General features: G+C 44.6%; 1 protein-coding gene across 4 annotated transcripts in view; it reads right to left on the minus strand.

Annotated features, from left to right (window-relative positions):
* LOC8041177 (sarcoplasmic calcium-binding protein 1) overlaps positions 1-26,503 on the minus strand; it is a 308,124-nt gene that overhangs the window by 16,017 nt on the left and 265,604 nt on the right. For 3 of the 4 annotated variants that reach the window (XM_040500478.2, XM_029993046.4, XM_029993047.3), the window contains 3 exons: positions 17,225-17,277; positions 14,498-14,611; positions 5,634-5,763 (listed from right to left, as the gene is read on the minus strand). In XM_040500478.2, coding sequence (XP_040356412.2) covers positions 5,634-5,763; positions 14,498-14,611; positions 17,225-17,277 — 297 coding nt within the window. The remainder of the gene's footprint in view (positions 1-5,633; positions 5,764-14,497; positions 14,612-17,224; positions 17,278-26,503) is intronic. The other variant, XM_029993048.4, reaches the window with a different exon arrangement.

Here is a 26,503-nt window from a genome sequence, read left to right on the forward strand (position 1 = left end):
CGGCTACATAGTTTTCTAAATATCAAAAATAAAGCGGAGTTGCCCTTTAAGGCACTAAAACAGGCCCCTCGTTCGTGCCCGCAGATCTTCGATAGAATTGTTTGGAATGCATGAGAATAACGCTTCAAGTAGTTCCCTGTGGTGGCAAGAAACGTTGACTGTTTCAGACGCAGCGTTTGGCTGGGAGCCTGGGACTCGTGTTCAGTCAATAATTTGCCGATTGAACACCTGACGCACTACTTGCGTCTGATTTGTGATCGATCGAGGCAGACGACCTAAAAATAACCAACGACTCAATTGGGCGAAACATTGAGCTACGGGAAAACACGCTGAACAAGGACCCTTTACGTTTCCATTTCCTAGCGAGGATGTCAAGTAATTGAAAGAACGAAGCTTTTTTGTTTTGTCTTCTTTCACAGAACCTGTTATTCGTCGTCCACTTTTAGAAACTATTCCTGCGAAAGCATAACCACCTTCTCACACCTTTATGCGTCGAGGCCATTGATCCGAAAAGAAATCCTCCACTTGTGAGAACATTCCCCGTTTATCTGCTCTGCTGCCTACTACTGACTACACTTCCCCTTCTCTCTCTCCTTCTCCAAAAACCTTGCATCTGAGATTCATTAGGTTGCATTTGAGTAACCTTGCAACGCACATTCAAAATTGTTTTATTTTGTTTTTGCTGATGTTCAATAAATTATAGTTATTGCCGCGATGATGAGGTCTCAATTTGCCCGTGAACTGTGTAATTTATTTGATACTTATTTCTGTAATGCATAGTAATAAAATATTTTGGAGGTCAAAGAAGCTGTTTTCTTACGTCATTTGTTCGAAACAACGGTACTACACCAGTCTCCCCATGGTACAAGATTATTAACTCAGAATGCACCAGGGGCTTCAGGGAAGGCACTAACCATCCTTCTCAGTACCACACATATCTGCATCACAATTAAGTGTTTTTCTGTGAGTTTGTGAACAACTCAATTTTTCACGAGGCTTCTTCAAGCTCCCACCGTTATCTTCCTCCCCTTTCCTCAATCCGCTCAATTCCTTTTTGGTTTTTGCTTGGCATCATTCCGGAGAAGTTATTTTTAGAAATGAAAATAGTTGTAGCTTGAACGAGTCTCGTAACGGTGTATCACTCTCAGAAAGAAGGGTGTATTATTACACCCTTTGTCCCATATAATACACCTCAAAACTTCAATTTAACGTACAGCGCCCTATAATCAAACAGGCGGCCCCAAATTTTACGAGGGACTTGATAGCAGTGTGGTACAACTTATTAAGATAGCCAATGTACGTGTTATTGACTACAAAAAAAATTATCGGAGTTTTCTTAGCCCAACTGCAAAAACTAGGTGTTTTCTTTTTGTGGTCTTTGATACGCACTTTAGCTATTTAACAAGTTATATCCCACCGTTGTCAATATCAAGCCCCTCGTAAAATTCGGGGTTGCCTGTTGGACTATAGGGCGCTATACGTCGAAATGAAGTTTTGGGGTGTATTATATAGGACAAAAGGATGTAAAGTAATACCCGTTTTTAGAGTGTATACTTGAGGTCAATTACTCCGCTATATGTGTTGAAGTGAAAAGGTTAGGGGACGCGTGACAGAAGAGATATTTGTTTACGAAGTGGGTAATATTTCAACAAAAACGGTTTAACACATCTCACCTTTGAATAATAAAAAAGTATGCATGCTGTTTTTTTAAATTGTCGGATGACTCACGAAGTCATTTCATTTCTTCTCATTTATTTAATTTTCACTCAGCGATTGTATGGTGCGTGGGAGGCAATAAACGACACGCGGCTCCTCTGCGAGTCGGCATCCCAAGGCTCATGCTGCGATTCGAGTGGGTGTCAAGATAGCGTTTACAGTCTGACTTATGTTCTCTCTGGCCGCCTGGAGCTCGGGCGAAAAGTGGCAGTACGTTTCAGGCTCTTGAAAGAAAAACGTGATCTGAACGACGCACTCTCACTAGCGCCTGTCAATTAAACACCCTTACAAGAGATCCGGTAAATGATCATTTTACGGAAAAGAGACCGACGGATTTTGCCGCCAGAATCGAATCCGAGTAGAATTACCACAAGAATCGCGGGCAAAAACTGGCCGCAGCGCGAATAATAAATTCGACTAGGACAAGCCGACCAATTTGCTAACTCCAGTACCAAGTGTCGAAATTTGGCCGCGTATGCATGAGGCTATGCGTGTTGCTATCTCTTTGACCCAGCGTGCATCTATATTTCAGGTCTCGCAGCGCCGCATCGCGACATCCTTGTCAGTGGAAGATGGCCGGCTGCCAAGAGAGCTCGTGACAACAGCAACCAAGCGCGAAAACTGAGGAGGCAGAAGAGGGTACACCGAGACGGAGGAGTCGCTACGAGAATATTTCGCTACGGTCTTCCGCAGTTGTCTGAGGCTCCGCTCTGAAGACCCACTCACGAGACGCTGAAGCGTTGCCGAAGGCGGAACAACTGAAGCTTCTCTGCCATTCTACCCTTGTCAGTACGTATAGCTGCGAAAATCTTTTTTTGAAAAAGGTGGAAAATGGAGACCAGCGATGTGGGTTGAAAAATCCAGCGTTGGAGAGAACACCACTCTAAGGATGGTGAGCGTCTCGCAGGGCACCAGATTGGCACCTATAAGTCTGTATGCAGGTGACTCAGTTTTCCTGCTGGCACTGAAACGCATTACGCCGCTCTTGCTGGGACTCAGATGGAGGTCGTTGGTAAGGGCCCAATGCTCCACTCCCTCAAGGTAGTCCTGGAGGTGCTGACAGCTACTGGGGTCAGAGGCGGGCGACAGGATGGAGGTGTCGTCAGGATACTGGGCCACCAGAAGCCTCTCGCTCTGCGGCATGCCATTTACGCGTATAAGAAACAAAGTCGGTTTGAGAACCGAGCCCTGCGGTACGCCTGATTTAACCTTCCACTCATCAGAGCGAGTGCCCCTGTATACTACCTGCTGGCTGTGGTCTGCAACAAAGTCACACAGCCACACCAGCCAAGGGCCGCTTATGCCTGCCCCACCCAATGTCCGCTTCAAGATAATTAGGTTGAGGGTGTTGAAAGCGTTTGTTAAGTCGAATAGACCGATCTCACCAGCAAGTTTGACTACGCCACCGCTGCCGCAGTCCATCGAGGGAACTTCAGTGTTTTTTTCACGCGCGACAACCCCGCTGGAGCTCTTGGCGTGCAGAGCACGAGACAGCACGAGCCCTCTCGTGTACTGCCTTCTGCCTCCTGTGAGCTAACGTTATGGCGGCGTCACGCATGCGCCGAACGCTCAGTGAGATTGGGCTATTGCACCAGGTCTGCTGCCACTCGGTTGTTCATGTTGTTGCTGATGTAGTGAGACAGAGTAGCGACTTCTGTTTTGACAAAACCCATGTTGCAATGGCGATATCTGTGAAGTGTTTTCGAGGAAGTCCAGGAGGCATGAGTTGACGACACTCTCGAAAGTTCGACACACAATTGGTGCAATCGACAAAGGACGATAGCTTCGGGGGTTGTTGGAGGGTTTCCCATGTCCTTTGTGAACAGGGGCAACAAGGGCCCGTCGCCAAGACTCTGGCACGACGCCTTCATCCAGAAGACCCGGGAAAACCATCAACAGCGACGGTAGAGCATGAAGTGAGACCATCTTGAAAAAAAGCAGGTGATATTCCATCTGGTCCCTCGCCTTGGGTGGGCCTGATTTTACTGATGGCCTGCCGTAGTGACTCACATGAGAAGCCGATGAAGGAGAGTCCCCTTTTGAGAACCGCTGTGCATGTGCAGTTGAGGGTGGTCATTCGTCTCGGAGCCATCCAAGCCGTCCGCCGTTATGCTAGCGTTGACCAAAGAGCAGTGGGCAGCGAATAGTTTGGCGATTTCCAGCGGTTTGTCTGTGACTTGGTTCTGGGGGCGAAACAAGGCCGTTCTACCCTCGTAGTACCTAGAGCTGCGAAAATCTTTGTTTAAAAAAGGTGGAGCATGAAGACATGGCAACGCTAAAACAGACGGGGTCGCGATCGGAAGGCAATGACTGGAGGATCAATGAAAACACGGTTAAAGTGCAGGCGAGCTGGTGTAAGTTATACATGACGATAACCTTTCGGATAGTCTACAAAATGTAATAAGTTCAGCGGCCTCGATGCTGTGTTTCACTGTGGAAAAGCCGGAGGAAAATGTCATTCAATTTTTGGATTTACGCATTCATGTGGGCAGTAGGCTGTGTCGGGAATATGGGAAGCAGGCACCAAAACCCGTCCTATTGAAGCAGAGTTGTCATTCTAAAATTGTAAAGGCAGGGGTAGTGAAGTCTCTGACCCAAAACGCTCTATAAAGGTCATAAATTCATTACATGGAGCAGTCTTTGAAACGACAATGGGGAAGGCTGGAGAGGGCCGGCTATCAAGAATCCTTCATGAAACGGCAGCTTGCTCTACAGATCGAAGATAAGCAAGATAAGCGAAGTGTCAAGAACCGACGGGGCTGCCGTTCCATATTTTCACGTCATTTCGCATAACTTGAAGGCATGTGCAGAAAGATTTGGGGTTAACACCGTTTTCACATGTGATTTCAAATGAGCTAAACTGACTCCTTTTGAGGCAGGACAGAAAGAATGTAAAAAAATGCATCGCGACAGATCTGTTCCATGTGTCAGTGGAGTAGTGTATGAGATTCCTTTGGAATGCGGCTTTAAATATGTTGGTCAGACTGCAAGATGCATTAACGATAGGCTGACAGAATGTAAACGGAATGTGCGAATCAACGCTTCAAACTCTGAACTAGCGAGGCATCTCCAGGAGTGTAATGCATGTACAGCGAACTGGTCAGAGACAGAAATCGTACACAAAGAGCGTAAGGAGATGATACGTGTGGTGCGAGAAACTGTTCGCATAAAAACATGGAGAAATCGCATTAGCCAAGCGTCACTGCAAATTGGAAGCGAGTCAAAAAAGTTTGTTCGACTGTAAAGATCTAGTGTGGGGTGAACGTAAAAGGGGAGGAGGCTACTTCGCAGTTGTTTGCATTGTTGGGTTCGGGATCGTATGGGGGATATTGTTGGCGACAGTGTGTGATTCATGGTTCAGTTCAGGGGAAAGGGGGGTTAAGTTAGAGGCGGTCTTTCTGTGTTTCCAAGTGCTAGTGTTACATTGTCCGCGTCCAAGTCCTTCCGGGTGCGGTGGTGACGAACTTGTGTTTCTGTTTGTATAACGATTTTTTTTAGTATTGGTTGCGGTTCGGTGTATTGTCATTCCGGTCTCTTGTTAGTAGTTCAGTGATCAACTGTTGTGGTGGTGGCGACGTTCGACGTCCGGGGGAGGTGTATATAAGACGTAGAGGCAATAAAGTTTTTAGCCGAGTTTGAGACGTTGTCTGTCCCTTTTCTTTCTACTTCACGATTTTCTGTTATTCAAACCACAGTCTCAGGTTTTCAATCATCACGAATGACTGGACGTCAGTGTCTGTTGCGTTCCTCAGGAAACGCAATTCTGGATATAACGGTTGCGTTTATTTGTATAAAGAGCCGATTTCTTTATCGCTCATGACGTTTTCCTACGTGAAAAAAAAATATGGACGGATAAGCTTTCAGTCTATACACGAGAATGCGAGGCTGCTGCTTTATGAGAGGTTAAGCATACGTGCCATTGGCGTCCGCTGTGGCGTACTTGCAGTTGATGGCGTGCTTGAGTGGTTGAGGGAATTGCTCGAAGGTCTTGCCCACGCACAGGTTCTGAACAGCTTGCTTGAACTCCTCCACGGTCACGTGGCCGTCCTGCGCGAAGCAAAAGGATAGCGCGCTAGTCGCTGTAAGTCCATCGGCGCCATTGAATCCAAATAGGTCAATACAGATCAACATGCTGTTTACAAACAAGTTCGCCTTTTTCTACCCCGGGTATAGACATTGCGCATGTGAAGAAACCAGGTTCACGTGAAGTTAAGGTTCGGCATTTTCGATTGGGTGGTTTTATTTGAATTTGACCAATCTTGTCAGGGAGAGGGAGGGGAGGGGTTCGGAATAAAAGAAATATAAATATAAATGATAGGTTAAGTCCAAGAATGAACGAAACTGTGCTTTAAGAAATCACAACTCAAGAGTTTCATAGCAAACATTCTGGAGTGCCACCTGGTGCAATGCGTTAAAAACTCGGTTTGATATTTTTTTGTTTTTTGCAAATTTGGCCGCTGTTTGTAATTTGTGGAGTTTATTGACTGTGCTAACATATCTTCAATTTTTAAGGACGATTGCGAACTATCTTTAGAAATAAAGCGTTTATTTCAAGTTTTTATGGTTACTATTATTTTATTTTTTCTACAAAATCGCAAACTTGGTACTGCGAGTGATTTTGCCTCATTTCCAAATTGTCATAGAATCTGAACCGTTAAGAACCCTGACATAAAAAAAAGAAACTTTCAGTATGTAGCTTTAAACATAAGCTATCTTACGATATATTGTTCGAGTTGGTCAATATGAAAATATTATTTTATCTTGCCCTAAACTTGCTAAGAATCTAAATTCTTCACATTTTGAAATAAATGTTCTAGTAAATGTCATAATTTTATTTTTATTTTGTTGGATGCTCTTTACGTTAACATTTACCGGATATAAATATTGCTCGACGTGCATTTTGTTATATTTTTGAGACAACCAGTTCAATAGGCCTCTTATTTTCCCCAAACATGTAAGGAACCTAAAATTACAAAATACTCGAGGTAGAGTTTCTAAAAAAAATGCAGTATTTATTTTCTTTTCTCTTTGTGGTGGATTGCCCACAACTGAGAATAATAATTTAATGGGTAAACTTGTGCCAAACAAAATAAAGAGCGAGCGTCGAAACAGCAGAAAGCGGGCGGCAATTTGGCGGCGTAAGAGCAAGCGAGAGCAAGACTGACTCCACAAAGTTCCGCGCAGCTCCTTATCTAGCGTGTGTCAGAATTGTTACGTAGGACAACGCAGTCTGTTTTAACACGTTTATTGCCAGACAGCATCTGCTGTCTATACAGTTCGCGTATCTCTTATATAAGTAAAAACGAATAAAAGGTTACCCGGCGGCGCTGCTTATCACGGCAGGCGATAACGTGTGCTCCGCACTGCTGATACATGACAAGGCCAGCGTAGAATACAAAATCGCTGATACAACAAGCATCTCAAAGGTTCACTCGACGCTCGAACCTTCTGCCCAGAAGGTTTGAACGTCGAGCGTTTGGGGTGAGAATGAACAGGCACTTTCGAGAACAAGTCGGAAGAAATTCTAAAAGTTACGACCTGAGTTTGAAGAAACGCGAACCTTCTAGAAGTCCACGGCCGAGCGTTGCTTGCTTAGCCCCGCGTGCTGGAATATAAATATTGGCAGACCTTCTTTTGATGTCTTCTCGGGACGAGCAGCATAATAAGTCACCTTGAATCCCAATCTCCGGTTCAGGAAGGCTGTCTTTGCCGCAAAGATCAATTGTAAAAGATTTTGCAAAAAAAAAAAAAAAATAACGAATAAAAAACTACTTTGCCATGATGCGTTTTCTGTTATATAATTTTAGCAATATCAGGTGTCACCACAAAACATTATCCCTAGCTAAAAAGAAGATCTTTGTTCAATCAGGCCGCCTTCACTGATAGGCCATGGGGAGTCAGTGTTCATATTTGTAACTCTCGTAGAAAAGTATTTTATTTACAATAACAATCGCTGAAATATTAGGTGACAAAGAAAAACAAGAAAAAAAAGAAAACCGAAGAAAAACAAGGAAAACGCTAACCATGCCGCGGCTTATCATGCTTGTCGTCGTCGTATGCCATTTATGTTAGGCAGACTTCAATTTTAGACATAGACATTTTGCAAAAACTATTAAATTGGCAAACTCAAAACCTCGATCCTCAACATTTACCCTGACTTTCAGGAGACAATCAAAGCTGTATTTCCTAAATCATGTTACTTGACTTTTTATGGGCTTTAATGGCTTCAATGCCTTTTATTTCAAATTGTTGTTGCGTTGTGTGTTTTGTATATACTAGTGTGTTTGCAGTTTTCATGTTGTATTTGCGTTGCTGTGTTGTAGTTTTGCTCGTGTTGCAAGTGTAGTCTTGTGCTAGGGGCCCAGTCAGGAGACATTTGCTTTTGCCTTTTGCTACAGCTCCAAGGCAATTCTGTATTGTCTAAATTTGAAATACACAAATTTACGTGAAGAAGTACGCTAAGCGGGTTTGTGATATAGATGACACCACATTTCAATATTATTAGGTACGCCTTTATAAAGAATGTACCGCTTAGTCGCGTCTACAGGTCATGCTTACATCCTACGTCAAGCCTGCATTAAATTTGAATGGCGGGAGCAAGCAATCGGGGGCCACGCCATGAAGCTCATGTCGGTAAGTAACCATAAATGAAAACTATTTTGTAGTATTTTGTTCGTGTAGATAAACAGGGTCGAATAAGTTAAATATTGCTTCTGATGTTCTAAAACTGATTTTAAAATAATCTTTTGAATGTATTCCTTTTCTCAACAATGTTTGATTTTAACTTTTATCATTTATTGCCCATGTCGTCGTAAACAACGGGCTATAAATATTGTTTTACCTTTTTTGTCGTATTTATTCAAAGGAAAATCTCTATACAGCTGCACTGTGGAGTCTATAAACCTCAGGCTTTGGTATAATAGCTTCAACGAACAGTTGGAAACAATCTAAAAAGACGAGAAAACATACTATCGGGGAAAAATGAAATGCGAACAGAGGAGCGCGTGGCTCGCGGTACAGGCTGCGCCACCTGGAAGTGAGCCTAGGGGCGAGGGTGCGTGGCCTACTCCGATGTGTTCACGCCCCTCGCTCAGCGCTCTTCAAGCTTCGGCAGTTCGCCTCTCAGTACGCTGCAAGCGTCACCGCTATCTTTGCTGGCTCAGCGCGTGCGGTGCGAAGAAGCTCGCCGCACACGCCGAGCGAGCAAAGATAGCGGTGATAGCTCTCAGCGCACTGAGAGGCGCACTGCCGAAGCATGGGGAGCGCAGAGCGAAGGGCGTGAACACATCGGAGTAGGCCACGCACCCTCGCCCCTAGGCTCACTTCCAGGTGGCGCAGCCTGTACCGCGAGCCACGCGCTCCTCTGTTCGCATTTCATTTTTCCCCGATAGTACAAAAAATCTAGTTATATTTTATCATGTCGTTTAAATGAGCTTGACTTTGTACATCGGTTAAAAGAGTACTGCCAAACCTCTTTCTGCGCGCGGTTTACTCAAAACCTCGTAGACCTCGTAACGAAAACAACCTGTCCACCTGTTCAACGACCCTCCGCTCTTCAACCGTTGAATGGTTCTATAAAAAAAAAAAAAAAACGTTCAGCCTTTGCACTTTCTTGAAGAAGGAAGACCAGCGGAGCTGCGTACTCGATACACTGCCGCAAAACACACGCGCCCGTTTCCCGCTTCTTTTCGTCCAAAACGCCGCCGATCGTAGATTCGCCTCCGGCGACCAAAGTCGGTGGCACACGGCGCACGTGACGCCAAACGGGTAATCCACGAACTCCCTCCGCAACATCGCCGTCGCGACCGAAAACTGTTCAGTCGGCGTGGACTGCAGTCGTCGCCGAGCCTTGCGCTTGCGCTTGGCCTCCGTGGGACGATCGTCGACCGTGGCGTTGGCCCGCCGGCGCCCTTTACATCGCCGGTTCTGTTCTCGGTGGCTGCTTTCCAGGCGAGTGATGTGCTCTTCTTTGGCAGGGGAATCCGAAGCGCTCGACGCAGTGAAAGTCGAGGCGACAGCGGCTTTGCGGCGGTTACGGACCCATTCGCGCTGCTGTGTACGTCGCCGTTCCTTCCGCAGCCAGTCTTCTTTCCCCGAAAGGGCGCGCGGCTGACCCATCCTGAGTCCAAACCGAAACTGATAAGAGCGTAGGAAACAGCGCGCAAAATAGACGAGGACGAAGAAACACACGTGACGAGCGCTGCGCTCCTTGCGTGTGCTTCTTCTTTGACGTCGTCTGTTTCTCGCGCTGTTTCCTACGATGAATTCCCACTTTCCATTCCATTCTTTCCATTGTTCTATGATAGCTGTAGAGTGCCTTCATACACACGCGCGCTTTTGCTTGAGTGGTGACATCTCAGCCATCTTTCCGCCCAATCGTTTGTTTATGCATTTTGAAGTGCATGCAATCCGGTGTCACTCAGCTCGAGCGCTTAGCTTTGGCTAATGCATAGACGCCATTTTACCGCCCTAGTCACGCACCGGGACCGTGAGAGCGTCACGCGCTGGCAGATTCAGGGCAACAATAGATGTCTTCACCCTGAGACAGACAGACATGCAGGCACCCTAGATAGCTGGAAAGGTGGGCGCCATCTACGAGCGGCGGCGGCAACCATACTGGTTGAGTGCTTGCCGCCGTCGCTTATAGATGGCGGTAGCTGTCCAGAGCGGAGCCATTTTTGTCGACAAGTGTTTTGTACCGGACACGATCCTCGGAAACCTAGCCCTTAACAGCTCCGCTGTAAAACGTTTTTTAGCTAAAGGTCTACCTTGCGTTTATGGAATGCAGCTGAGGGGCTCATTGACCCGCAGAACCAGATATGAAATTGTTCATACAGTTCAATTCTTCGAGACCATGCTTGGGTGGTCGCTAAATTTTCCACGCGCAATAATAGTTCTGACCATAATCGTTAGAACATAAATTTCAATATAAAGAAAGCTCTCAGAAACTTGAACTCAAAGGTTCTGCAGGAACATAAAGCACACGGGGCATTCTAATCCGAGCAGTCATGGCCCGTGAGAAAATATTGTTTTTGATAAGAGCTTTCATGTGAAGTGCGCACAGGATATAATATGAAGATGCTACTTCGACCTGTCGTAAAAAACCACACTCATTTCAAAATTATTATATACAGTAACAAACTTTTTGTGGTGTTTTTATTATTTTCTTTTTCTCGCGATTGTTTGCGACGCTGCCTTGAAGCTATTAGGTTGGAGCTAGCCTGAGGGCGCACTGATGACACTGCAAGAGCGGTATCTAGAAAGGCTCTCGATACAATTCATGCCTTCAAGTACCGCCGGACGTTATTGTGGAAACGCGCAAGAGATACGCCACGAGCGGGTGTTCCGCCGCTATTCGTTTCCAAGGGCCGCTCATTTCAATGCCACCATTTGCTTTCGAGGGCTGCTCCATGCGGCCTCGTGCAAGTATTTGACGCTACTTGCGAGGCAAACGCAAACAAATCGAGGGGCTTTGGGTATTTATAAAGACCATTAAAATTAAATAAAAAGATTGAACAGTATTAATAGCCCGTAATCTATAACAAAAGGCCGTAGATGTAAAAAGTAAAGAAAAAAAAAGCAAACGTTTTGAGAAAAAAAAACGAATGGTTAAAATTCTTACATATAACATATAATCTATTAAAAAAATTCAAAGCAATATATATGTTTTTAACTTGTTTACCTTTTAAAACTAAATACAGCGAAATAGCTTTCATTTCCAGCTGCGCAACGATGTGTTTGATGAGATGTAGTTCTTTCTGGCTACCTAACTATGTTGTGAATCTTGCTTAGGGATGCGACGAGTTCGTCCTGCGCAACTAAGGAGAATGCTATTTTTTATTTTGAACTCCTCACCAAATAATATTTAAATTTGGTGCCACTCGTATCGGAAAGCAGATTATCATGATTGTCGAAGCTAGCTCACATTCAATGCTCAATCCGATGTGCGAAAATGGCGCTCGGCCATGACAGGCACGCTAACTGGCTGCACAGGCGATTGATCTAACAGTGCTTTCCCCCTTCTCTGAATTCCTCTTTGGCACGTAACACTTCGGCGATTACTCTAATAAAAAAACGATACTCTCCTGTCAAAAGTGAAAAGCATGGAGGCTGACTCGCCATGGTCTGTGATTAGAGGCGACCTAATTAGGGCGAAGTGCTTTATTGTAGAAGTGTTGTTCATTGGGGTTACACCTCATATTGTGAAAAAGATATAACAAAGATTGCACGACGATGCGACATATTTTTTTTTTTTTCTGCACAATCCATGATCATTGAGACCCCGGGAACCTTGCGGTGAATGCAGCATTCCCTAGCCGAAAATGAGAGTAAATTTTAGTCAAAACGTGACTGATTTACTGGTTGTTCCGAAAACACATCAAAACAAGGTCGAGCAATATTTATATCCAGTGATTTTGTATCTTATAAGAAATCCATGGAAAGAAAAGATAAAAGTAAATATTGGATTTTTGTGACAAACTATCTCAAATACCTCAAAATTTAGGGTTCTTTACGAGTTCGTTGCAAAAAAGAGGACTATTGAACTGGTTGTCTAAAAATACAACGAAAAAAACGTAAACCAATATTTATATCGGGTGAATGTTGAGGTAGTGAGCAATTGACACACACAAAAAAATATACATTTACAATTTTCTGAAACGCTGAATTAGAGCGCAGATCTTGAGGAGGAGGAGGGGAACGTACGGAGGCAAGGGCATGCCCTCTTCCTTCCCCGCTAAATTTAGCGAGGAAAATTTTCCGCTAAATTTAGCGGGAAAGCTCACCCTCTTTACGTTACATATGGCGTTACGGGGGTACATTTAGCAGGAATATTGGCAGTTAGACGCGTGTGACGTCGCGTAACGCCATAGGTCACGTGCTTCCTAAATTGACGTCACACGTTGCGTCACGTGTGACGTCACGAGGGTAACCCTCATGACTTTCGTAACGTTCGTGAGAATAACCCTCGTGGCCCTCGTGAGGATGACCCTCGTGATGTCACACGTGACGTCACGTGTGACGTCATTATGGGAAACTTCCCATAATGCAACCCTCAGCTACGCCGACGGCGACGCCGCTCAAGCCCGAAAAAGGCGCCTAAAAGCTGCGCTCTCAAAAAAAAAAAAAAAAAAAAAATATAGAAACCTTTATGAAAATCTTTTTTTTTAATGTCAAATGTTTTGGGCAAGATATAAATAATTTTGTCATACTCATCAACTCGAACAATATATTTATGTTTGAAGCTACATACTGATAGTTGTTTTATGTCCGAGTTCATAACGGTTCAGTATCTATACGAGAATAAGAATATGAGGCAAAATTACTCGCGGTAGCGACTCCGCGATTTTGAAAAAAAATAATCATAAAAGTTAAAACCAAGCTTTTTATTTTTGAAAATAGTTCGTAATGGTCTTTAAAAATTGGAAATATACGAACACTGTAAAGAAACTCAACAGGTTGTAAACAACGACCAAATGTGCGAAAAGACGTGCGTGTGTTCGTAATTATATACGTAAAGTTTTTTTTTGTTTTTTTTTGCTGCGCTATTACACTTTGTGTTTGTTTTTTCGTAAAAGTTGATCGATGTATTCTTTTTACCTTGGCTGCCCTACGGCGGCCGGCAGTATCAGTAAATAAATAAAAATAAATAAATAAAAGAAAACTAAATCGCGTTTTTGACGCATTCCATCAGGTGGCACTTTAGAAGTTGTTCTATGAAGATTTTAAGTTCTAATTTTTTTGAAGGGGAGTTTCGTTGAATACGAGCACTTGAGCTATCCTAAAATTAAATTGTTAAAAATATATTATAAACGCATAGTTATTGAAAAAGAAATGAAATGTTATGTGGAATTCAAATAAAACCACCGTTACCCGTGCACAGTATTTGCAAAAGCGTTACCAAATTTGCTTCAGAAACTCTGAGACCGCTTTCCTTCAGCCGGTCTCAGAGTTTCTGACTCACATTACCGTGCGCTTTCCCAATGCCCACTAAAGTTACTCATAAAGAATTTTGGCTGGTCATTACTATGTATGCACATCGAGTGATGATCAATAAGTTATCTTGTACTCATCTATCCCCTAGGAATCTGCTGCGAAGCTGATCCAGAATTTGCATTCCTTCTGCCATTCTGCCATCTTTGGTTTTACTATATGCACAGCTAATTAGTGTAAAACTGAAGTTCTTCAGTAAAAGGTAAACGTGCCGCATCGACTCAGCCGAAATGTGAAAAAGAAACAAATAGCTAGTCTGTATCATCGCGGTGAAGAAGTGATTGCTGTGAAATCACTCAAGGAGCGATGAAAACAATAACGATGCTGAGCATTTATTTTTCTTTAGATTTTTACGAGTTACTTTTGATCGTAATAAAAGCTCCCGTCAAATGATTTCTGAAAACATATACCTAGAATTTCAATCTACCGGGCAATCGTCAGATACTTTTATGAAATACTATCGTGAATTTGTGTTTAATATGTTTCAAAAGGCTAATTAGACACTGCGCCTTTCTTTTCAAAACCGTATTTAATAGCTTCGTTAGATTCGCCTTTCCGGGAATCGTTATAAATAACTGCCCGCTTTAACCTCTCTTCTTTTTTTGCCATTGTGGGAGACGCGCCCATTTCGGTTTCAACCGCTGAGTTCTATCAAAACGAATCCATATAAAAAAAAAAAAAGGCTGTTCATACTATTGTGCCGCAACGGCGCCGTCCACTGGGGGAAACTGATGCGCGCTTAAATACTTTTGGTTCGCACAAAAGAGGGCTACGAGGGGAGACAGCAGACCTTGTTGAAGTCGGCGAGGTCCGCAATCTCGTTCCAGAGGCCCAGCATGATGTCCAGGTTCCTCTCGTGCCGGTCTCGCGAAAACTCCCCTTTGCCCTCCACGAGGGTCTGCCGCTGTCCCCGGCACCAGGCAGAATTACTCACGAGCACGGACTCGTGGAACAAGTGCTCTCACGTTTCAAAGTTTTTTTTTTTTTAAACGGCATTCGGGAGACGGTGAAAATGTGCAAAGACGGACAAATATTTGTAGTCACCGAGGGCGCGAAGAACGCAGGGTACGTCCAGAACGTTTCATGATCACTTGGCAGCCAATCAGATTGCAGCGTTTCTCAACGCTGCAATCTGCAATTTCGCAATTCCAAAACTGCGTTTCCGAGAAGGTGTGTAAACAGGAGCGACGAATCTAAGCAAAATACCAATTGAATATGATGCAAAGCGTTTTCAAGGTTCACTAGGATTCAGGTGACGCTTACATATTGCTGATATGCCCGTCCTGTCACGTATATGAAAATGACCCCGTCATGCATCTTTATGAGCGGTTAAAACATTTAAAACATAAAGTATGAACTACGTGGGCTATGAAAGTTTTTCTTTATTATTATTTCCTACATCGGGCAGCTTTTATCGCGTATTAAACTCTGGTGTCTCCCTACTTTCAAAGATTTGGATCGTGCGGGTGATGTCTTGAACGCATAATGAGCATCTTCGTACACATTCGTGAGCAGAAAGAATAAAGCGGTACTTATTTATTGCAAATCAGACTGTATCACGTGGCCTTCAATTTACTTTGATCGTCTACATGCACAAGGAGTTCCTGGTTCCTGCCCTCTCTTTTGGTGTTCCAGATGCCCTTTGTTCGTTTGGCACTTATATCCCCCATGCTGAAAAGCGCCGACGCCGTGTTCGCGCTAACAGTACCCAACAGTGCACTTAAATGCATTATGAAGCTGTTTTAACACTGTGTTTAATGCCATATATTCGAGGAAAAGAAAAACGGTAACTGGTTAATATTTTTGCCTGCGTGACTGAAAAATGTTCCACGCCATCTATCATGTGCGAATTATTCGTGGTGTTTTATATTATATTCAAGTGCAGGGGAAAATTTCACTTTCCTTTTTCCAAAGAAATGCTTCACCGGAAGTGAACTTTCGACTGGTTGCTGTCCGGTTCAATTTGCAACAGCACACTAGCGCCAGTGGCAGTAGGTCGTGGCTAGTGGACCTTCTAGCGTACATTATATTAACTCTATGGTCACAGATATCGCTGTGACTTGAGTGTATTCAGACATGACTAGTCATTTTAACATTATTTTTGTATCGGGTTTTGTGGGCTTTAATTGACTACTCATGACATGACTACTAATTTAATCGAAGAAGAAAATAGTATGGGGATCGCAGCTGGAATGAAATGCTTCTCACGACGTAAATATTAGGAAGATGCCATTTCTTGTAGGCAGAGATAAATTTATTTTGTGAAGCACGTGTTTTCTACAGAAAACTAAAATATTAATTTGTTGGGAATTGAGTGTCCCTTTAAAGGTTTACTTTTTTCATTTAAACGCACAAATAACTGTAAATGAAAAGCAAACAAATCTATATGGGAAAGTATCTGAAGAATCACCGAGCTACAATTTCCAGAAATATTTCTGCTTAGTAACAATGTCGCTTCTCGCGGGAAGCCATTGTTTTTCACGGAAATACCGTGTCGTTCCTGCAACATTCGTTGAGATTGGTGACGCGCGCTTTTGCGTGACAGACAAGCCCACGCCGAGTGGCGTCTACGCTTGGGCCCTGCGGTAGCAAACAAGTTGACGTCGTGTCCTTCGCAGTACCATCTTACATATGGTGGCTGTTAAACGACCACTCGAAATTTTATGTTTCGTGATGGCAACTTGGAACCATTCTATGCCCCGCTCATTCCAAGGCCGAAAGTGCAGTGAAGCTACGTTCTCGTCGCACCAACCAACAGCCTCCCTTTGATCAGCTGTCCCCGGCGCGTGGCTATGGGCGCGATCACGAAGACAGACGCAGGACCGGATCAGAAAGCATGTCTTCCACCGGACTGTCAGCTTAGGGCTGCACACCGACACTTTAAGAGACACGGGGTGTGTTCTTTCATTGCCGCAGCTAATGAGTATGAGGCGTCGTCGGAAGAACAAAGACCACGCCCTTCTTTAGCTGCTCAAAATATATGAAGGGCATCGTCTTCTGTCGCAGTAAATGAGCCGATAAAGTCCGGTTCACACACTTGCGACCTCTTAGAACCTTGTGCCTTGAAACTTAATACCTCTTACGACGAGAGGACACACTGGCGTCATCTATTGGGTAGCAATGTAAACTTGGCGGTCCGGCATATTTTCTATTTCTTTGGCGTAGTATCCTTTCTTTCATGGCTCGAAAAACTTTTGTCAACGTTATAAACGAGGCTTTTGTATAGGTATTATGCACATTTGACCTCGGAAATCCCGCAAAACCTTCGCTTTTGTGAAACGCAGTTCCAGGGTTACCGCATAGATGGTGCCAGCGTGTCAGTGTGTTTTCTCGTCCTAAGAAATTTTAAGAGGTTTCAACAGGTCTCATTTCTCTTGGTCGTGCTCGGTTTGCAAGAGTGTGAACGGGCCTTAAGAAAGAATGTCTCACAAGGAGCGGGGATATAGTAGGCCATGTATTTAGAAATCTCACAGTGACCACGGACGAGCCGACAAGTAAATAAAGGAAATTTACTCACCAATGCTAAGCATTCAAAGTCATGGCTGTCCAGATAGCCGTTGTTGTCAATATCTGCAATGCAAGAAAAACGTAACTTCGCACATTCACGGACGCAGGATTTTTATATCTTCAGTCGCTTATGGGCACAGGGTACCTAAATCCTATACTCCCCATGCATTTTAGGTCATATTGAGGAACACTTTTCTCGGTAATTATTGGGAGTAATCCTGTCATATATATGGATCAATTTGTTCAAAATTTTGTATTTTGTACACTAAATTAGAAGTAACAAAACTAATTAAAAATTAATTATTTTGCAATATTTGTATTTCGAGTATTGAAATCTTAGCTCTCTTAGTTTATTAAACATGTGCAACGCAAAAACTGTGAAGTGCATATTTTTAATTTTAGTTCAGTACTTTTGCACACCCATGTAGGTGGCAAGAATTAACAATCAACCTTTGATAATGACAGGTTAAAAAAATGGTACCTTTTTACTGAAAAACACTGTTTTAACGTAATTAAGATTAAAGTTAAAGAAACATGTAAACAACAAACTGCGATTGGCAGAAACACCTTTAGATTCGTTTCTTCAATTACCGACAACTTGGTAGTCATTGCTAAAGTCATGTCTTCGCTTTTCGGCTTATCGCCTTGCTTCTCGGGCCTCTTTTGTGACCTGTCGCGTCGCTCGGTCCGCCAAGTATATTCCCGTGCGGTCAACTTCCCTCAGCCACATGATGGTGTTCCACCCAGGGTTGAATCCACAGGACATCAACATATTAGCTTGTGCGATGATACCACCATTAAATGAAACAACACGATCCAATGTCCCCATTTTGTCGTCCCAAAGCACAGGCGTTTGAAAGTACACGCGTGGAAAAAACATGCCCAGCGTCTCGGGAATGTCTTGGTTAAAAAAGAGGTATGCAATAGTTGCCAGATACACTTTAAGATGTACATACCTCATTCCGAACATGCTTTTAGGTCTATGTTCAATTTTTTTTTGGAAAATTTATCGATAAAGAGAGAGCGCATTCCAAAAAAGAGCTTGGTCACCTCACCAGCTACTTCTCTCGGAAAAAAGTGTTTTGTACTACCGTATTCGTGCTACGGTATGCCGCCTGTCCAGCTAATCCTCGAATCGATTGCCGTGTCGCCGTATTTCGTACGAAGCACGGATAAAGGCCCATTCCCATATATTAGTGGCGTCCGACTACGTTGTATGAACTGACCCCGAGCCACCGGGACGTTGCTGCTTAGCACGAAGCCTTACACGGGACATACGAATCACGCTAGTTCTGACAACTCGCCGTCGTAAGTTGTCGTACCGTATACTCGTGCTCCAATCTGTGAATCGGTCTTCACTCGCGGTTGTGGTGGTCCCTAGAAATCTGCATAACGTAGTCAAGCCACGCCGTCTCGGGACAAGTCACTTACGGGTACCAAGGCCGCTCTTCACGAATATTTCTGCAACTGTTGGTCGAACGGGTCGGCGATTTTAAAACCTATTACATACTTTGATTTTCATTTTTTTGCAACGGGTTCTATTATTAGGAGGCAAACTCCAATAATACGCGCGCGTAATCCTGCTAGCCCCATAAGAAAACACGAGGGAAAACGCACAACACCCAACAACTGGAAGTGATAATGGTAACATGACGCCGCCATGTTGTTTCTTGTTGTTTACCTCGACGATGGGTGTATTAGAATAAAATACTGAGCTAATTACGACATTACACGAGGGACTCAGAAGACTCACCAGGCATAAAGCAAAGTTCATAGAAGCTTTGGCACGTTCCAAAAAGACAGAAGGCGAATGAGAAGTAGATACGTGCAACTGATGCTGGTAATATGCAGTACAACGACACGGGACATTTGGCACAATATACCTGGGAACGCAAACTAGTTTTAACGTATGTTATTACGCAGATATAAAGCAGAGGTCTAAGAATGAGGATGCTGGTGATGCGATTAATATTATGATGAGAAGATGCGCCTTACGATAGTTCTTCCTTTTTCCCTCTTCGTTCAGGCAGTTGGTGCTGGTTCCGGAGCTATTTCTTTACGCGCGCTTATTTTTGCGCCGGTAGCAGCAGGGCGAATCCCGAACATGTATGTGAGGTTAAAAGCGCTAAAAACAACGGACAAGTAAAAGAAACGTACAACACAGAGCGCTCTGTGTTGTACGTTTCTTTTACTTGTCCGTTGTTTTTAGCGCTTTTAACCTCACATACATGGATCACCAACTAGCCCAATCGCATACGCTTCTACAGAATCCCGAACAAAAGCTCACCGGACAAAAGCGCACCCATTTTTTCACAGACCCGGACAAAAGCTCACCAGGAGAAAATTTTATGTTGTCTTAACACGAGTGCGGACAACTCAGGCGCATGCATGCGGCACTAAAATGCAACGATAAATTAAATCTGACAGGCGCAGGGTTTGCTCATTAGAATAGAAAATTCACTTCAAATATTACCCCGAACCCCAAGAAAACCCATGCATTAGTAATGAAGAGATATTGTGCCTAACCTTTACGTGCGCTTTTACGTGACATAAGTGCAATGACAAAGCGAGGTCACCAAAGGATGACTTCGCTTCGTCGGTCACTCTTCGGGTTCAAAAACTTCGGTTCACGAAATTTCTTGGGCGTGGCACATGGGTGCTCCGTCATACCTTGAGTCAAGCAAGCTTCATCTTATCTGCTCCACTAAGTTTCAGTGACCTAATTTTTGGTCCCAAATCGTTGCTTCTCTGCCTGTTATGGTTTATCTGTCGACACCTTTCCATGGGATGAGATGCCAGTTCTCCTAAAAATGGTGCAATGTCCATCGCGTCCGCACTTTATCCCAGTCCGTGTTTCGCCCGGGTAGCAAAAAAAAAAAAAAAAAAAGAGCTGAGCTTTTGTCCGGGCTTGTGAAAAAAACGGGTGAACTTTTGCCCGGTTACCCAGCGGGGCTGGTGTCAAGTGACCCACGGGCCGAGCTTAATTGGAAAGGCCGCGCCGACCTCGGCCCGCGCTCCGAGGGGTGGAGACCCCTGCTCAAGCAGCACAGAGTTGGCATCATTGGCCAACGGCTGGCAATGTTCCTTGGCCAAGCGGCCAGACAGTGGCCAGAGACTGGCCGGTGACTGGCCTTTATCTGGCTACTGGCCATCAACAATCGGCCAAGCTTTGGCCAATGCATGGCCACTGGCCAAAAGACCATCGCCAGACATTGGCCATTGCTTGGCCAAAATCCGTGCTGCTTGGGTGGCTTAGAGGAACGCGGAAATTTTGTATAACTTTCGGGTTCCATTGCGGGTCCAAAGTGTCTGCATGTGTTTGGGCGACGCACCGGCGCACCGACGGGCGAAGCAGTCGATGAGCTGACGTCACGGCAGTTCTCTAGGCGGCCAATCACGGTGTGTTTGGTGTTACAAACTATGACCAATAGAAATGAAGGAGGAATGGGGCGATGGGGTCGAGACTGCTGGGGCCCTAAGCTGGACGCTTGGCCAAAACGACGGCGAGAAATCTGGCGGCCGCGATTAGCCAACGCCAAACTTGACCTTGGCGCCGGCCAATCAGAGCAGCCGAATTTCTCGCCGACTTTTCCGCCAAGTGTGCAGATTAGGGCCCCTGTTCGTGGCTCTGGCCACCCCAGAAAAGGGGAAAACGCGCAGATATGGTGAATGATGTAATTATCCCCGCAAGATGTATTGATTATAAAGAATACTTGCCAGACATTGCATAATAAAGAAAGATTAAAAACGACATTACAAGTCAGAATACCAACACGGTTGACGTACAATTCAAGAAGTTCCTGCGCGTCTACTTACCCGCAAAACACTGGAAGAGCCAATCTCTGTGATCTACGTAATCAGCTCAGCGAATGATGAGGCGGTACATCCGCTTAAACCTTAAAATGAAGTCTGCGCTGTGGCATTACCCAATGCAAAGCGTCATGCATGCATTGCATAATGCCACAGCGCAGACCTTATTTTAGGTCTAAACAGATTTTCCGCCTCATTATTTGCTGAGGTGATTTTGTAGATTGCAGAGACTGGCTCTTCCAGTGTTTTGCGGGTCAGTAGACGCGCAGGCAATTGTTAGATCGTAGTAAACACATGTGATAACTGTATTCTTCCCTGAAACTAACAGCAGTGTATTTAAAAGCAAAGCTAATGGTCCGCTGTTTCTTTTGGCCTAGAATTGTTTTTTTTTTTGTGCCAGGAATTTACATAAATAATTTAATTTATTCTGCGGGCGACTTTACATATTTTTGCCAGCTAAAATTACATGAAATCTTGTCATATATCTTCCAATTCAAGGTTCGAAGATTTATCTTCAAACAAAAATTTTTGAGCTTACCCCGCAACATTAATAGGATAAGACTGTTGTGTCCTTCGTCTCATGCCTGCGACGAAGTATACAAATTCCGATTAGCCAGTAATGTAGGCATGAATAATGGGTTGTAGATACTTTACCCTGGCAAATGTATTCCCTTTTTTTAACTTATATACAAGTCACATCAACATATCTGTGTCATGCAGCAGACAGTTCGACGATCTGCAATGCTATCTGCGTTTAAGTAAGTCTGGGCAACAACACAACCTCAAAAATAAATTTTCTGCGTGAATGCAAGCAGTTCAGAAAGCTTCTTGTCAAGGGCTACTGCATCTACAACAGAAATGGAGCTGAAATTGTGGTATATTTCATCTATGAATCCGGCAATCGAAACCATCCTGTGCATTCATAAAAATACTATCCCGACACAAAGACGTGCACAGCACGTCGGCTTGGCGTTGGAGCAAAAACATACAGTGGGGAGACGGCACAAATGTTTCCACTGAAATGTACTACATATCCCGGCTAGTGCACACTCGTGTGTCCACCTTCACAAACGCCGAGAAGTCACCGTGCCGGCACCGCCACCGGCCGCCAGGGCCATGATTTTCACTCTCCGCCATCTTTACATCCAGACTTGCAAGCGCTGAGGCCTTCCTAGTATAGGATGTGTTGGCAGTGGTAGACGCCACAAGCGGTAGAGGAAGAAATATCTCCTTTTGTGGGAATTTTCACTGGATTCTATGAGGAGAATGAAACAAAACCGAGTACTCCGTAAGCCTCCCTGTGTACCTTTGTAGGGTTTCCAAGAAGCGTGGAGCGCCCTCCCGGTCGTTGCGGGTTGAAATATTTCCAACATTGAGCCCGTTCAGCGGAACTCGGAATACGTCACCGGTGCTGTCACACCACTGAAAGAACAATATTCGTGTTCCGTCTACAGGAGACCGGTTTTTCGCCCTTCTTATCCGAAAGTTCGCCGGGCGCGCCGATTGGGCTTTTGCGAACAAAGCGCGAGGTCAACGTTGGGAGTGTCCAATAGGCGCGCTCCATAAACCTGCTCCCCAACTATGCATTTGACGAGCCTAGGGCGCCTGACTGCCAAAATATCTAGAGCCGCCTTATTCATTCGCGTATTTACTATTTACAAGTTATAAACTTCTAATTTTCTAGGTGCCAGTTTGGCTTTCAAAGCAAAAAGTGTTAAAACAAAATGTGTTTAAAACATGTGGTCTCCCTTCCCCGATGGCTGTGATAATGGCTGCGGGTCGGAGCACTCGGCCTCCTTTGTCGTGAGCTGTTCGTGAAGCGGAGGGTCCCCTGTCTTGGAGGATCCCTCTCTCACTCTTTCACGGGGGGACTGATTTCCGTTCCCCCGCTCGGATGCGGATCACTGCTGACCGGCGAGGAGGTTTCGCCTCTTGTTTTCCCACTTTCGGGAAAGGGACCCGTCCGGTGACCACGAAAGAGATAGGACGTGTGTCGGCGACTTCTCCGATGCTTCCCCGGTCTTGGCTCTCCCGGAACCCCGCGTCTGGCAGGTAAGGACCTTTTCTTACCTTGCCGGCGCGGGGGGCATTTCGGATTGGGACATTGCAGTTTTTTTGGGGAGTGTTTAATAAACGCTCTTGGACTCTGTCCTTACTCTGGTACGTGTGTCTTTTCTTCCGCTATATTGGAGAGAGTGAGACAAGTAGTCGATCAATGGCACCGACCGGTAATTTCTCGAACCGAACCGCGGTAATGTAGCCCTGAACGTCGTCTATATTGCCGCGGAGATGTAGGGACCGCGCTACTAGGTTTGACGTCTTTTTTGAGATCGCCGCCGCTGTTGAGATAACCCTTTCTTTACTCTCTCGGTACCTGTGTTTGTAGCAAATCCCACAAACAAAGATACAAGATGTTGATCATTGGCACCATTGGCCACCAGCGACTTGTTACGCCTGACTCACTTGGTCCGTTTCCGCTTCCGATTTTCAGTATCGACGTTGATCAACGCCGCTACACTCTACACATTTGCAGCACGAGCGACATCGCGACCGAAAACAACGAGAAAAATCTCATCATGCTTTGGCGTCCATTGTGCGGCGTTCACGCGAATGAATCGCCGCACGTCAAGTTATTTACGCAACGTTTTGCGGCGTAGCGAGCCTCAATAATTTCGCTCAGGCGACTAAAGTGGTAAGATATTGCTGTGAGAACGTATAATCGACTATTCAAACGCCGAAAAAAGCACGCAGACTCACACAGACGACGACAACGTGAAATTCCAATGGTCTGTTGACGTGGAACGCGGTGCTTGTTGCCCACACTCCATCGCGCATGCCTGGCGTCAGTGGCGTGCCGCTAGGGGCGCTCCTGTTTGTAAACATGAGCTCGTGTATAAGGTACGCTAGAGGTTCAAATGGCGTTAATGTGCTGTTGCAAATTGAAGCAGACAGAAACCAGACGGAGAATGACTTCCGGTAATGTGTTTCTGTGGGAAAAAGCGAGTTCATTTTCTTCCTGCGCTCAATTATAAGAGAAAACTTCACGAATAATTCATACGCACTGTAGGTAGATTGGAACACGCTTCAGTCACGCAGTAGAAATAATTGTTCAGTTACGGCGCTTTCACTTCTAATTCGTGGCATTAAAACGGTGCTAAACAGCTTCACATATGTATTTATGTGCAGTGTCGTACACTGTTAGCGCGAATACGGCGTCGGCGCATTCCAGCATGGGGATACAGGTGTCATACGTGCCAAACGAACGAAGGACATGTGAAAAACCCAGACAGGTGGCAACAACTACGCAGTAACACTGGATAAGCACCTCCTTGTTTATGCAGACGACGAAAACAATAAATTAGTCCTGGTTTATTCTTTCTGCTCATGAATATGTGCGAAGATGCTTGTTCCGCTTTCAAAACATCACCCACACGCTCGAAATCTTTGAAAAATGGGAGAAGCCAGGGAACGGGTCCCGATGAAAGCTGCCTGACATAGGAAATAATAACAAGACACACCTTTCATTGCCCACAAAATTTATTCTCTACGTTTTGAACGTCTTTAACCACTCGTAACGATGCAAAACGGGGTCATTTTTGTATATGTGACAGGATCTGGCATATTAGCAATACATAAGCAACACCGGAATACTTGCGAACCTTGAAAACACTCTAAATGCCTTTCGATTGCTATTCTGCTTAGAATCGTCGCTCGTTTTGATACACCTGATATGGAACAGAGGTTTGGGCCTGAAATATAGCAAAGTTTAACATCGTTCACTGGTAAACAAAAATGCTGTAACTAAAGCAATTACGCTTTTACAATGTTAGTAAAGGTACATACTATTCGGTACGGCCCAAATGACAAAAGTGATCTATGTTACTGTCTGGCGAAGAGGCAAAATGCACGCGCGTTTTCCCATAGGAATGCACAGGAACACCGGAAAAGATGATTGACCGCAGTCTGCTTCAGTTTGCCTCCCGGAGGTCGCATAGACACTAGCGCCAGTTGAACCTCTGGCTGACATTATAATAACTCCACGACGGGGGTTCCCCAGGAATTCAAATTAGGGGGGTGTCTAAATTTTTAGGGGGGGGGGGGGGGGGGGGGTTAGGGGGGCATTGAGGCTATTAGCCCCGAGAAGTTCGCGTGGCGCCCCCTTACGGCGAACGGGGGTGACGTCACGGCGAGGAGAGAATTTTTCCCCGACTCGGCCCGCTCGCTCTGTGGAGGCTGGGACGACGCTAGCTGACGGCGCGCTCGTTTCTATTTCATTTTTTTAAGCGTGTTTTTCGTAGGAAGTGTAAATTTTTATATGTGCCTTTATTGAGGTATGGCCTGTAGCTACAGGCGAAACTTCAACCAACATTTTAAGCATGGTTGACAGGGCAGGCAACGCATGAATCGCAGCTGGTATATGAAAATAAAGACATATGGCCACAATTGCAGGAGCATCACTATAGATTTACATTTTGCACAATAAATGCTGCTGATGGTCTGAATGAATTGGCAGGTTATGTATATTTTTTTTTTGTATCTCTGTTTTTAAACAAGATCGCCGAAGCAGAAAAGCTGCATGTTGCTCGAGCAACATGTTAAATACAGCCTGGGCCATGAAGAGAGAATTACAAGTAAGACAACCCAAGTGCAGGGGCAAAGTGAAAACAAAAAAACAAAAAAAAAAAACAAGGAACATTTATTATATACATTGCTCGCATTTGACCTTTGCTGGATTCGGATAGTATTTGAATGGACTACACGGGTGGTATAGGTGGACTTGTTTATATCTACCCTCAAGTAATGCATAACAAACGTAAGCGAAGGTGTCTAGCTCGTTATTAGTCCCTTAAGCCCTAAAATTGAGATTTTACTTAAATCGAATCGACCTGAAGCTAAAATACCAAAAGCTTTTTTTCACGCAGACTGTCGCCCTTCACAGGATCCACATTTTCTGCTACTAGTGCTGCGTCTACCACTGGACAGACGTTCGAATGCTTGCTTTTAATCCTGTTTTCCTTTTTTGTCAGAGTCCAGCTGTAGGGAGTTTGGAGGCTGATTAAGCTTTTGGGGACCTGCAGCAGTGTCCCTTTTAATTGGAAATGACAATTCAGACTAAACGGTGTATTTTCGGAATACCCAAGGCTGGAATAAAGAATGTCAGGAAAAAGTATAAACATTCCATATTACGGCACTATTGCCGTGCATAGTTTGGCAGTTCAATACATATACAAACAACTGGGGGCAATTCGGCCGTTTTTGCTGCTACCATACAAACTAATTTCCAGTAATTGTGCAGCTTCTAAGAAATATGCCTGCATGCGTGTGTAAACTATATAATTAATTCGCGAAGAAGCTACATTTATTTAAAACAACCCTGTTCCACGAGCACTTTCAAGATCATCAGACGCAGGGCCTTTAAAACATCTGCGAACCAGCGCATGCAGAGTGGCAGCGCAGAGTCAGGGTCGCGAGAGAATTT

Source organism: Ixodes scapularis, unplaced genomic scaffold, assembly GCF_016920785.2.
Source record: "Ixodes scapularis isolate PalLabHiFi unplaced genomic scaffold, ASM1692078v2 PGA_scaffold2__306_contigs__length_199485367, whole genome shotgun sequence".
Taxonomy (NCBI): Eukaryota; Metazoa; Arthropoda; class Arachnida; order Ixodida; family Ixodidae; genus Ixodes; species Ixodes scapularis.